We start from the raw sequence: 14,150 nt of genomic DNA, 5'->3' as shown, positions 1-14,150 counted from the left end.
ACGAGGCTATTAGACAAACAAAGACAACGAGATAGATTAAATAATGTTAACAGTAACTGATAAAATAGAAATGAAAAGTCTTAAGTTCGTCTTCTATGGATGGAAGAAAGTAGATGACCCAGAAGAGTACTTAATGGGCCAGTAGTAAGTAACTGGATGGTAAGGACCAAGATTGTCCTGGAGTATAAATGTCAAAAAAGCATTCATCAGAGTACAGGAAATGCGAGGAAGAGGACACTCAAGACAGGCAAATATAGCAGCTTGGCATGAGAATGCAGCGTTACATGTATATATATATATATATATATATATATATATATATATATTTGTGTGTACAAATTTACAGTTATATGTATCCCCTACGTGATATTCTCAGCTGATTTACGGGTATCTATTTAGTGACACCTTATTCACTCCTTTCCTAATCTCTCGTAAATCAACATATTAGCCATTGTAAGACATCAACTTTTTAATCAAAGTTGTGTTCCGGGAAGTACTGGCGAGCTAAGACTTAAAGTCTTCGACAGGTAAGGAACTAAATCCTTTCTATAAGTATGCCATTTTAAAAATTTTGAAAAATTGTTTATATTTTCCACCTATTGTTTTAGTTGTAATTCTAAAATTAGGTATCATTGCGGTAATTTTTTGGATGCAATCCAAGGTTGTTGCTGTAGCACACATCATATTAGCGAGCAGTAAACAACTTATAGACCATAAAAATATTTTATTAGTGTATGCAATAAAATATTTTTGATGCAACTAATGTAGCGTGTTATTTCTTTAATTACTAAAAATAGTTCAGGCTTATTCATCGCAAATTTTAAATCATAATCATACAAACAATGCAGCCATTCAATTTATATATTTATTAATAAATGAAAAAGTAATAATAAACAGAATATGCAGTAAATAACAATCACAAAAAAAACAACAGCAACGTATAGATTTGGGGAGAACGAGGGATGCAACTAGGTCAAAAAAATCAAGCACACCTAACGTAAAACGTGATATTTTATGTAATATTTAACGTAAAACATGAAATTTTACATGATTTTTGACATAATACGTTTCATTAAGATATAATATCCGAAATTTTGACATATGTGATGTTTTTGACATACTACGTCAAGTTTTGACATACTGGTATTTGACGTAAATTGTCACGTTTTATGACTGTTTTGCTTTTACTTCTAGAATAACCTAAAACAAATAATATATTTTATCGTAATATTTATCAAAAACTGTAGCTGGATGTTTTGAATTGATGTTTTATTATAAGTTTTGTGACAGGCAAATAAAAATGAATATATTTAGCAATTTATCAACTCATTATAGTACAATTTTACTTGAGAAGATGTCTTTTAATTGTATCAAATTAGTTCACTGCATGTTGAAAAATGTTAATTAAATTCTTTATTTTTACTTTTTTCTTCTTCACTTGCCATTTATGGTAAAATTATATAAGTAATCGAAATACAGGCGGCGTAGATCGAAGCGATCAAAACGTAAGTATATATATATAGAACTGGTATTAGAGGAAAAAAGTGGTACTTCTGTTTGTTTACTTACTGTATCAATTTGGCTATACAGAATGTTCGGCAACTAAATCAAAGCAATGTGGGCACTTTGGATCAATTAGCTTTTCGACGACGCATTGCAACTTCACTTCTTCAACAAATTTACAAAAAAAGAGACTTCATCTTTTTGTGGACGGCCAAGTCGAAGAGAAAATGTCGATTTTCGCTTCGATTAAATGCATCATTATGTGATTTATAAAAAAAAAAGCAAACGAAATGTCGCTACTGCCATAAAAAACAACTATAAGGTGTCACAAATGTGATGTTGCTGTCCATGTACGCTGCTTTGTGAGTTACCACACAAGTGGTAGTCCTTGATTCTGACGTCCTAGATGTAGGACATTTTTTTTGTACATTGCGATGTTTTGTAATATTATCTCAGTAACATACATAGGTGTTCTAAATAAAATATAATAATAACAAATAAAGTTTTATTACAATTTCTTATGTCAGGGTTATCTGGGAATTAGGAATCGCTTACATCTACCATTATTCTTTTTGCTTTTATCCATAAACTTGTTGTCCTTTTAAAATACATTTCTCTATAAGTTGTTTCATAAATAATATCAATTATATATCCCTTTATATCTAGTTAGTCCTTTATCCCTTATATAAGGAACCTCTTCTTTGTTCTACTCTACCGTTTACATTTTCTTATTGCACAAGAGTATAGGGACTGAATGCTTAAAACTTGAAAACCATCTTTTAAAGAATTGAGATTATAAAAAATGTGTTATTTAAAGTTTTAATATAGATATTAAATATTTGTTTTCTTTTCAGATTCGGATATCCCAAAGACGCGTTGCCGACGACAGTGGCGGGTGAAGTCGGCACTTCTTCGCTCTCAGCACGGCTAACACCACCACGACCCCCAGCCAACAACAACCTCCTACGATGTCTATGGATAGTGGTGGTGGTGGTGGGGGTTCGATGGGAACCGGCTACGGGGGCGGAGGGGAGGTGTTGACCGTTCGCCGGTGGGAACCGATGCCTCCGCCCCCAACTGGTGATCAATCCATGGCAATGGATAATAAAGAACAGTTGCGGTACTCTTCCATTCCGCAGATCTCGATGACGTCGGGTCTTTTACAATCCGCCTCGCAAGTGCCGCCGATGAATCAACCGCCCCCGCCTCCTCCACCGCCGCCGCCTTTGCCACTGCAGTTACAACGGCCTTATTCAAGGTAAGTCAAAATGTTATTAACTGTAATTAAAATTAGGTACGATCAAACCTGTGTAAACTAAAATCGTATGATCGGGAACCAATTTTTCGGTCCTTAACCAAGAAAATTGCCTCTTATCAAGTTAGATTTTTATAATGCATTACACACGCACCAAAATCTATGTCATACAAAAAATTTCGTATCTAGACAGGATCAGGATTGTATAGATTTCAAAGTATGAATATCAGTATATTTGCTTTTATCCCTATATTGGGTGAGCTTTCCCAATTATAGTGGTCATCTTCTACTACTTTTTTTAGGAACCTGGTTATTAAAAAACTCTTATATTAAATAATTCGTCTTCTAAAAATTCCTTGGACTACAACATCGTATTTGGGCCACATACTTCGAAACAATAAATACTCTTTTCTGCAGGTCCTCATGCAAGGAAAAGTAGAGGGGAGAAAAGGCTTAGGAAGAAAGAAGAAATCTTGACTGAAGAATATCAAAGATTGAACTAATTTCAGGATTTAACAGATATTTCACGTTGCAAAAGATAGGGAAGCGTTTAAAGAAGTGATCGCCAACCTTCATGGGAAGACGGCACAATAAAGAGAAGAATTAAATGATTTCATAAATATAGCCATAACATCCGAAAGATTTAAAAATCAGGCGAGGAGTACGACGACAGGGTTGCGTGTTATCACTGCTATTACTTAATCTGTATTTGGAGGCTATATTCAGAGAAGCATTGGATGAGTTCCAAAGTGAAATCAAGACCATCGAAACTAGCATAACTAATATCAGGTAGGCTGATAATATTGTCCTAATAGCAATTATAAGCACTGCAAAATATAAAACATTCGATAGTTTGTCATAGCGAAATCTTAGGTTTAAATTTACACCTTTCCAAAACTAAAATTCTAGTATTTTCAAAAAAAATCAATAAGCGTACATTTATAGACCAAGGGACAAATAATAGAATAGGTAACTTCCATAAAATATTTAGGAATAAATATTAACAGCCAGTGTAACCAAAAAAAAAGGAATTCTATCAAGTTTTCTCTATCATACTCTATGGCGGTAAAATTCTACCAATGGTACATCACACTACACTACAATTACACTTACATTTATATGTTTATGACATTTTGTTCTTGTCGGATAGGCCGCAATTGACGAAATGCGCCTGAAGATGATCTAGGGATCGAAAGTACTTGGGCAAGATTAAATTAAACTGTGCTCGATATATGCCTTTTATCTGATCAAAGTTCATTTATTCGAGCATTCAACCTTATATTTATTAATTTAAAATAGTTTTTATCAAAAATTATAAAATTGTTATTTTTAGAATAAATTGTTTTAATTTATGCTGTTAAAAATTTATTTTGTTATTTTTTATGAATTGAGATTAAAGAAATTGTTGATTTAATCTAAGATATGAACATGCTTTTAAATCGTGTAATCACATCGTTGAAATATTTCCCCAGACCATCTAAATATTAAACATTCTTTTGACAACAATGTACAGACAAGACTGCCCATAGTGCTTATGGGTCTATCACACTTATGGGACACGCGGTTACAGGTTATTCTCTCGAACATACAAGTCTATATAATATTTTTCTCAGTTTGTTGCGTTGTCTTAATGTCCTATAGTCAAATAATTATTTTCCATAACTGTATATATCAAACTTGCAAACCAACATAATTATATACAAATTCTTTACTGTCTTTGTAACAGTTTCTAAACATGAATAATGCTATGATGCATATTATGATGTGTATATAGGTATACACTTTATCTATTGGTACTTTGAAAATTTCACTTTGTAATTTTATGAATCCGCTTTTAATATAAGTAATTAAAAACTTCTTAAATTTGTAAATATGGCTTTTGCAGGTCTATGTCTTCACTGCCGCCTGAACCTTTTATGATAATGAGATCGAAAGCACTGAATAAGAGGGTTGTGATCAATGTCGGTGGAGTCAAACACGAAGTTCTTTGGAGGACCTTGGATCGCTTACCGCACACCAGGTACGTTTTCCTATTTTTTTTTTCTTTGTTGGTGCTTTTATTTTTATATTTTTCTTGATTTATGTCAGAAAAGTTAAGTAAAATAATAATGCTAGTCACTTTTTTTGTTACCTTTTCTTTCCAGACGTACTCGTATTTCTCAGTCATGCTTACAGTACATCTTCTAATTTCTATGTATAAAAAAACAAAAACCGATTGGTAAAAGATATCAAAATGATTTAAACAAATTTAATGTAAGGAATTCACTAAAGAAGGGTCACTACATTTCCTTCTACTACATACTCTAGTAACCGAACGATTACCGGTATAAGTAATCCCCTACTTGGTGATCAACAGCTACGGGTGAAAGAACCGACACGTGGTACGGTACTTCATTGCCCTGGACCTGAAAAATTGACTCCGAAGACCAAAGATCTCAATTAGTTAACGGCATTAAGATGTGTAAATCCACGAGATGACAATGATTGACAATTCAAAAAAACGCCCCTTAGTTCCAAGCACCCCGGCCAGCTAATAATGTCCTAAAAAATAAAAACAATTGATACGTGGAAAATTTAAAGGATGTACCAAGCAAACAAGGCAACATATGTTGAAGAAATGTCATGCCTGAACATAAATATTTTAGGATACAGTGAAGTTTGATAGCCAAATTCTGGGGTAACTATTATTATAGATGAACATCATATCTATTATTCGAGAGATGACACAACGAGAAACAAAAATGAGTTAGCGATAATAGTAAAAAGGGAAATAGATAAAGCAGTGATAAGATTTACGCCGATAACAGAGAGTGTTGTGTGATTAAAAATTAACTTCAGTTTGTCTAATATAGACATCAATCAGGTCTACACACCGACATCCGAATCTACTAAAGAAGAAATAGAAAATTTCTGTCAGACCCTAGAATACTCTCTAAAACTGACAAAAAAATGGCCTAACTATTATCATGGGCCATTTAAAACCAAAACAGGATAAAGTTCAGTGGCGAATGTTGTGAGAATATGTAGTCTTGGCAACAGAAACGAAAGAGGAGAAAGGCTATTTCAATTCCGCAAAGAGATGAATATGTTTGTAACGAAAATATTTTTTAAATTACATCCAAGAAGGCTTTATACATTGAAAGCACTCCGTGATACCCCAAAATCATAAAAAACCAAATTCATTTAATCAATATAAACAAAAGGTTTCGAAATCTTATCACCTCAGCAAAAACATATCCAGCCAAAAACATGTCTTAGATTATAGTCTATTAGCTGCAAATATCAGGCCAAAAAAAGAGGCAAAAAAATCAAGAAAAAAATAAAACTTAGCTTAATAAGAATTTTGCGAAAGCAGTTGAAAACACCACTAGCTGCATAAAAGATCAGTGAAATGAAGTAAAGACATGTATTATCATACTTTCGCATAAAAACCTTAATTAAAAAAGAAAAGAAGTAAGAATGGATAACAAATAAAATATTGCACATAATGCAAAAATAAAGGACATTAAAAGTTGGAAATGGTAATGAATACAAAAAGTTGCATAACAATATCCTACTACGGGAAATAAAAAAGAGCTAAAGAAGCATGGCTGATGGAGAAATGTACGAAAATTAAAACACTACACATGACGATTTCCATATGCACAAAAAGATTAAAGAGATACAAAACACCAGAAAACAACGCAATACAGGCAGAGTTATAGAAATCTAAGGCTAGATTTTAACTACAATTGAAGATAAATTAAGAATATGGAAAGAACATATACAAAGAGTGAAGAAAATATGTTATCTGAGATGCAATATAGATGCAAAATAAAAACTCGTATCAAAAATAATCAAAATGTAAAAAAAGTTTTGTATTTTGAAAGCTATCTATAAAACTATCAAGCAAATTCATAGGGTGGTAAAGACTATCAGAAATTCGCTTAAACAAAAAAATTACTGTACTGCTGCATTTATAGATGTCTCTCAAGCATTCGACAAAGTTTGGCATGTAGGTCTTATCTCCAAAATTAAATCTATATTTCCTCATCCCATAAGTTCACTTTTAAGATCCTACCTGACAGATCGATTCTTTCAAGTCAAAAGAGGTGGGGAAATCACTAACCTGTTTCCAATTTGTTTCGGAGTTCCACAAGGACGCATACTAGGGCCCACCCTCTACTTAATATACACATCAGATCTCCCAACGACGACCAATACAACAATCGCTACATATGCCGATGACACAGTTATCATGGCTTCAGATTCTACAGCAGCTGAAGCAGCCCAGGTATTACACAAAATCACCTACTTAAACTAGAGAGCTGGCTTAAGCTGTGGCGAGTCCAAGTTAACAGTTTAAAATCAACACAAATAACGTTTACTTTAAAAAAAGGTGTCGCGCCACCAGTTTCTATAAACAACACTCTACTACCAGTTAATACCGTCGTTAAATACTTAGGAATCCATTTGGATAGCAAACTTAATTCCACATCTAGAAGAAACGCCTTCAACTCAGCTTAATCTACAGGAAAATGTATTGGTACATGAGCCAAAAATCAAATCTTAGCCTGGAGAAAAACCAAATCAAATCTGGGGTACAGCAAGTAATACCAACATACAAAAACTTCAACGTTTCCAATCGAAAGTACTGCGCCAGATCTGTAATGCCCCTTGGTATATCACGAACCACAGATTACACCACGATTTACAGCTACCAACAGTTTGCGAAGCAATATCTGCTGTAAACTCTGTATACAAGAACAGACTATCCTGCCATCCAAATCCGCTGGCCACGGATCTGCTCAACATTTCACACGTAAGGAGATTAAAACGACCAGGACCCTCTAGCAAATCAGGAGAAATAGAGCATAGTGTCATGGTGCGGTGAAATAACAAGTTTCTATTCTGGTGTTTTCTAAATCTTTCCTTAATTTGTGTTTTTTAGCCTTGTAATTCTCATATGAGTGTTAGTGATGTTTATCTGTATTAAACTCTGTTTGTTAAGTGAAAGTTTAAATTAATTGTTATATCATAGATTATATTTATATTATATTTTACCTGGGTGCTCGCCACTGGGCAGCTTCCCACTATGTTATTGTACATAAATTATACATATTGCTTATTGTTTGTAATGAGACAGATTGCAATAAACATTGGATGTTAAATAAAAAAAAAAAGATTTGAAAGCGATTTCCTATTGGAAATCGAAACGTCAAATAAACTTGATTTTAAAGTAAAAGTGTGGCTCATTCCCAACAAGAATAGTAAATTGCATTAACATACCACAAGAAAATAGCTTCAGAACAAAACCATAATCTATGATTGATCCTATAAGCTTTATATAAAAGTAAAGATGTTTCAACATCAGCTCCTCACCAGGTTTGTAAAAATGCTTTTAGAAAATTTAATCATTTCTTCTATTTGTTAAGCATAAACTCATGTGATTTCCATGTTAGTTTGCAAATAAACTAAACAACTAAATAAGGTATAAACAAAATGAATAAAAATCGATTAACTAAATAAATACTTTGTTGCAAACCGAAAGGAAGAAGAGGTTTAGAACGTCCCTTGATAAAACAGAACTTTAATAAAAAAGAAGAAAAAAGGAAATGTTCTCCTATTTATACAAAAAAATAATCAATATATTTCGATAAAAGCTCACAACACCAACACCTACACTATACGAAAAGCTGTTATTTAATTAGATTTTTTACACGTAACACACAACAACAATGGGAGGCCATATTTTGTACCTTTTTGCAGGAACTCGATTCATAAACAAGTTGTTTTTCCTTTGAACGCAGTATAAGGTTGACATCGATTTCACCCCATTTTTATTAGAAAATAAAATATTCAAAAGAAAACAGTCGTCTGAATAATATCAGTGTTCTATAAAAAAACTTATATAAAAAGTGTTATATCGACTGTCTTAAAATATATTGATTTATGAGCTTGATAAAAGATAATTTTCTATATTTAGGGTGTTCAATAATTTAATATAGTTTGATTTGAGAATATTATAATTCATAAAATATAGAAATATGTATCACAGTTTAATTTAAATAAATAATTTAATTAAAATCTTTAAATAGAAGCAAATAATATGGAAATAATAATAGTTAATAAGTGCATTGATTTTTTCATGCATAAGAAAACATTCTTTATTTTATAAAAAGGAATTTTTCAATATTTAACAAAATTACAATAAAGAAAAAGAAAAATCTGAAGAATACAAAGAGCGTGTAAAATATCCTACTTCAAATATTTTGTTTGCCATATACCTCAGTCTATCTGTGAAAAAATAATTAATTTAACGTAAAAATCACGAAAAATTTGGGATATGACAACTCCTTAAAGACGTCCAACTGATTGTGCTTCGTTTTTTGAAACAATCATAAAAAATTAAAAAAATGATTTTTGCCTATAACATTTTTCGTAACGTTTTAGAGAAAACTAGTTTAAATATCAAGTGCAGATCTTAAAAAGTTCTTCAATATGCGAGTTTCTAAATGAAGAGCATAAAAGCAAAATCAGACATTTGACATTTTTTTAAAAAATGAGTTATATATGGATTCCATAATATGTAAACATTGATAGGATAGGAAGGTAGACATTTGTGTACACTTGTTAGGTGCAAAGGCAGACATTTGCCTTTAAACCAATCCGGATGCGACTTCTTAGTCACGTGCTGTCGTGTTGCGCTGTTTCGTATTGTCACTCGTATTTCGTTAATACTTTGTACTCACATTAAGACCAAACGTGGTAAACATACGTTATGAATTAGTGCTCATGAAAACAAACAATAATTAACCATGAATAACATTATTATTCAACGAAGTCCAGCTGGTAAAGGGCGAAAACCTTTGCTAAATAAGGATCAGTGGAAACGAGAAATAGCAAAAAAACAAAGGTATGTTCACATTGAAGTTTTTGTTTAACAACTGATCGGATTATATCATTTTACTTTTTTAGGTATTCTCGGCGGTGCCTTTCTGAATTTCCCAGGTGTGCTCATAACACTAAAGTTCATCAATGACCGATATCAGAAAATTCGACGAAAACTTTTATAGCAAACCATCGAAATCCTATCAAGACATGTTTGTATTGATGCACTGCTTGACAAATAATCCAAAAAGACCTGATACGAAAATTAAAGAAAACGTTCTAAATAGACCAAAAACAGTCAGTGTGAAGTACACCATCAACACGTCAAGCGGATCAATTCCTGTTTGTAAAAAAACATTCGTAGCGATACTGGGTATTGGAAAAATTTGAATTGAAAGGATATTAAAGGAGTATCATAAAACAGGAGTTTTGCCAGCAGAAAGAAGAGGAGGTGACAGAACTTTACAAAAATCAATTTGTAAAAGCAAACTATAACAAATTTTATTGAATCTATTACTTGCTGCGAAACTCATTATGCCAGAAATAAAACAGTTGTTAGACGATATTTGCCTTGTGAACTAAATATATCGAAACTGTGGGGGATGTATAATTCCACAACGGAGGAACATCTAAAAGTAAGACAGTGCTTCTTCAGAAATATTTTTGTACGACAATACAACATTGGTTTTGGATCACCAAAAGTTGATGTATGTTCACTATGTCTCCAATTTTTAGAATAAGTTAAAAAAATCACAAACCCACAAGAAAAAATAAAGATAATGACAGAACAGCGCGTACACAAACTGCGTAGTAAAGCGTTTTATGAGTTATTAAGAGAAGAAAATCGCACAGTAGCAATATTTTCCTTTGATTGCCAAAAGAATCTACCACTACCAAAGATTCCAGACCAGGCCTGCTATTTTAGTTTTCAAATAAATTTGTACAATTTTACAGTTGTAACTGGAAATTCAGTTACAACTTAAAGTCCCCACTTAATCCTGAATCAGTAAAATCGTTTATATGGACAGAGAATGATCGCTAGAGGAGTTCAAATGAGATTTTTTCCGCTGTTTATTACACATTGACAAACTCTCATTTTGATGAAGGGGTAGAGAAAGTGCGTTTAGTGGCTGATGGTTGTGGAGGCCAGAATAAGAATATCACAATGGTTGGAATGGTTCAAAGTTCAATACTGGCTACAATGCTGTGCTCCACATCATATAAAGTATATAGAACTTGTATATCCCATAGTACGTCATTCTTTTCTTCCCCCTGATCGAGCATTTGCTCAAATTGAAAGAAAAGTTAAGAAATGTGCCACCATAATTGATCCAGAAACATATATTATATATATAATAGTCTCCCGTTTTATACCGCTCGCGGCTTTGGGAGTATAGCAGGGTAGTCTGCTATATCTAGGGCCTACGGTATACAAGGAAGGTAACATGGCCAGTGCTACGCTTCAGCCGACTATTATTACCCCTGGTTTTACCCAAGGTACTTATTTTATTCAGGCTGAGTCGACCTGGGGCCTATAGACATTGTTAAAAATGTCTAGTTGTTCTTGCCGACGGTAGGATTCGAACTCCGGACCACCGGCATGCGAGGCAAGCATCTTACCGCTTGCGCTACGCAGCCCTTGAAACACATATTAATTTTATTTATTTCTAAATGTAGAAAAGTATTCTACAGTGCTGAAGATGGGAGAAGATTACACAGTTTTTGACTGGAAAGGTGAGGTGCAAAAAGTTCTTAAAATTCCTGGATCCTGGCATTTTCGTTTTCAACCATCTAAAAGATTATTATTTTTAAAAACAAGAAAGAAAGAATATTACTCAAATCCAGTTACAACCATTGAGTGTAGGCAGACGGTTAAAACCAGATAAAATAAAAAGCAACGTTGTTAACGAAACACTATGGGCTGAATTGGGCGGCTGATGAATGTCTTCATTTCTTTACAAAAGCTTTTAACTACTTGGAAAACACTAACCAGGCGAAAAATCAGCCTGAGGATACAGAAGATCATCCTGAAGGTACAGAAGATAAAAGTATGATTAATTCATCTGATACCGAAGATATTACCTTAATAATTTAGTTTATTTAAAAGCAATATTTTTCAAATTCAGATTTATTTTATTACGACCCTTTTTGGTTAGTATCACACACGAGGCTATCAATGTTATAAAAAATACAAAATTAGTTGAGGTTCATTTAGATGCATAAGCAGACATGTGCAACTCTCACGTGCAAAACAAGACATGTCTAATTTTTAAACCAAAATATCTTTTTACTAACAAGTTTAATTTATGTTTTGATTGGTAGTAACTATATTTATCAAAGATAAAAAATTTTGGTTAAAACACAATGTTCGTTTTGAATAAAATCCTTTGTATAAAAAGGTATATAAAAAACCCAGTTGGGCTATGTTAAATTGGCAAAACGTTTTCGGAATAAGTATTCCATCATCAGTACCAAGTTAATACATGGATGTAGCCACTAAATATGGGGTTACAAACCCTTTAAAAATTGATAATTGAAATTTAGTTTACATAATGTCTGTTTTACAATTTAGATGGTAAAGTTACCGTTGGATTGGTAACATGGCGACATATGACTCTGCAATAAGTTGCAAGTCCTGAGACGGTATGTCTACGAGGACTTCAATAAAGCGACTTGAGTTGCTTTATTGAAGTCCTCGTAGACATACCGTCTCAGGACTTGCAACTTATTGCAGAGTCATATGTCGCCATGTTACCAATCCAACGGTAACTTTACCATCTAAATTGTAAAACAGACATTATGTAAACTAAATTTCAATTATCAATTTTTAAAGGGTTTGTAACCCCATATTTAGTGGCTACATCCATGTATTAACTTGGTACTGATGATGGAATACTTATTCCGAAAACGTTTTGCCAATTTAACATAGCCCAACTGGGTTTTTTATACACCTTTTTATACAAAGGATTTTATTCAAAATTTTTAATATATGGTATACAGCCAAACACAGGAACTTAGTTTCCTTGTGGATTACAATGTTCATTGGTGTCAAATTACGATTTTGGTAGGTTTTTGCGATTTACTCTTCTTCTTCTTCTTACGATGCCTATCCGTTCCGGATGTTGGCGATCAACATGGCTATCCTAACTTTGCTTGCTGCTATTCTGAATAGTCCGGTTGTCGATGTATTAAACCACTTTCTCAGATTTTGAAGCCAAGATATTCTTCTTCTCCCTGGTCCTCTCTTTTCAAATACTCATTTACTCAAAACAACTTATAGGTCAAATGTCTGGTTTTGCATTTATACGCTTTAAATTAAAATAGATAAACAATTGGTCAAAATATTTGCAAAAATTCCTTATTTTTGGAATATTTTATAAATGTTAATAACTTTGTTTTTTAAATCTTCTTCTTATTGTCTCGTCTCTTTTCTGAGGTTGGTGATCCAAATGGCAATTGTAGCTTTGGAAAGTGCTGCATGACAAATTTCTGCGGATAAGCGGTCAAACCATCTCCTCAGGTCTTTTAGCCACGAGTTCTGGCTTCTTCCAACTCATATTTTACAATATGAGTTGGAGTAATTCATATCTTTTACTTCTCAATACATGACCCAAATACTGTATTTTCCTCTCTTCGATGATGTTTAATTATTCTTTCAACTCATGCGCCGCAGTAGCTCATCGTTGGTAACTTTTTGTACCCATGGAATTCTCAGCATTCGTCTATATATAACCCGTTAAAGTGACCGTACTCGAAAAAAATATCGGCACTTTAAAATGAAGGCTGGAAATTTCCGAGCTCTGTTTTTTTGTTAGTATGGATCTTGAAATTAAAGCGCACTGGAAAAATTTGCAATATCTCATCTTCTGTGGTACGCAGAACAAGTATTTTATTTTAACTAGGGTAGCTCGAGAGAATAATAAATACTTTACCTCCCTGAAAATCGGAATAATGAAATGGCTTATTTTTACACTCTCTGAATAAATTATTTTAAAACAAATTTTAATTTTTCTGTACTTCTGAAAAATTATAGGTGAAAAAAGAGGTGAAAATAGCACAGTTCTTATTATTTTATCGAGCTACCGCAATAAAAAAAAAACAAGCTTCTGCGTGCTATAGAAACCGAGATATTTCAAATTTATTCAGCGCGTTGTAATTTGAGGTTCAATTCTAAAAAAAATCTTTCATTCTTTAATATATTGTATCAACACAAATTTCATATACCTGCTATATAAAATTTTCTAACAGATCAAAATTATGACATCTAAATTGTAAAGATCCAAAAAAATATATACATATCTAATGTTCCTAACGTGTTTTTTAATTTTAGGAATCAAATAAGAAAAACTGTTTCTATTCACAAACGGAAAATTTTTCAAAACACCTCGATTTCTATATGACTGTCTTTCGAAAATTTTTGAAAATCAAAATTTAATCTGCAAATTGACAGGGATTTCCTTTCTTAAAAGCACGCTTTTTCTAGTTCAAGGTACTCTCCTCCTGATTTGATCTTTGCTCAAAG

At 32.7% G+C, this 14,150-nt stretch overlaps 1 protein-coding gene across 2 annotated transcripts in view; it reads left to right on the top strand.

The window, feature by feature from the left end:
• The window catches only part of Shab (potassium voltage-gated channel shaker cognate b), a 408,461-nt gene that overhangs the window by 210,041 nt on the left and 184,270 nt on the right, over positions 1-14,150 (top strand). For both annotated transcript variants that reach the window (XM_072538289.1, XM_072538290.1), the window contains exons 2-3: positions 2,358-2,761; positions 4,644-4,778. In XM_072538289.1, the coding sequence (XP_072394390.1) occupies positions 2,472-2,761; positions 4,644-4,778 (425 nt within the window). In that variant the 5' untranslated portion in view covers positions 2,358-2,471. The remainder of the gene's footprint in view (positions 1-2,357; positions 2,762-4,643; positions 4,779-14,150) is intronic.

The sequence above is a fragment of the Diabrotica undecimpunctata genome, chromosome 7 (genome assembly GCF_040954645.1).
Source record: "Diabrotica undecimpunctata isolate CICGRU chromosome 7, icDiaUnde3, whole genome shotgun sequence".
Lineage (NCBI taxonomy): Eukaryota > Metazoa > Arthropoda > Insecta > Coleoptera > Chrysomelidae > Diabrotica > Diabrotica undecimpunctata.
Note: the sequence above shows the minus strand (reverse complement) of the source record. Positions and strands in the feature narration are given on the sequence as shown.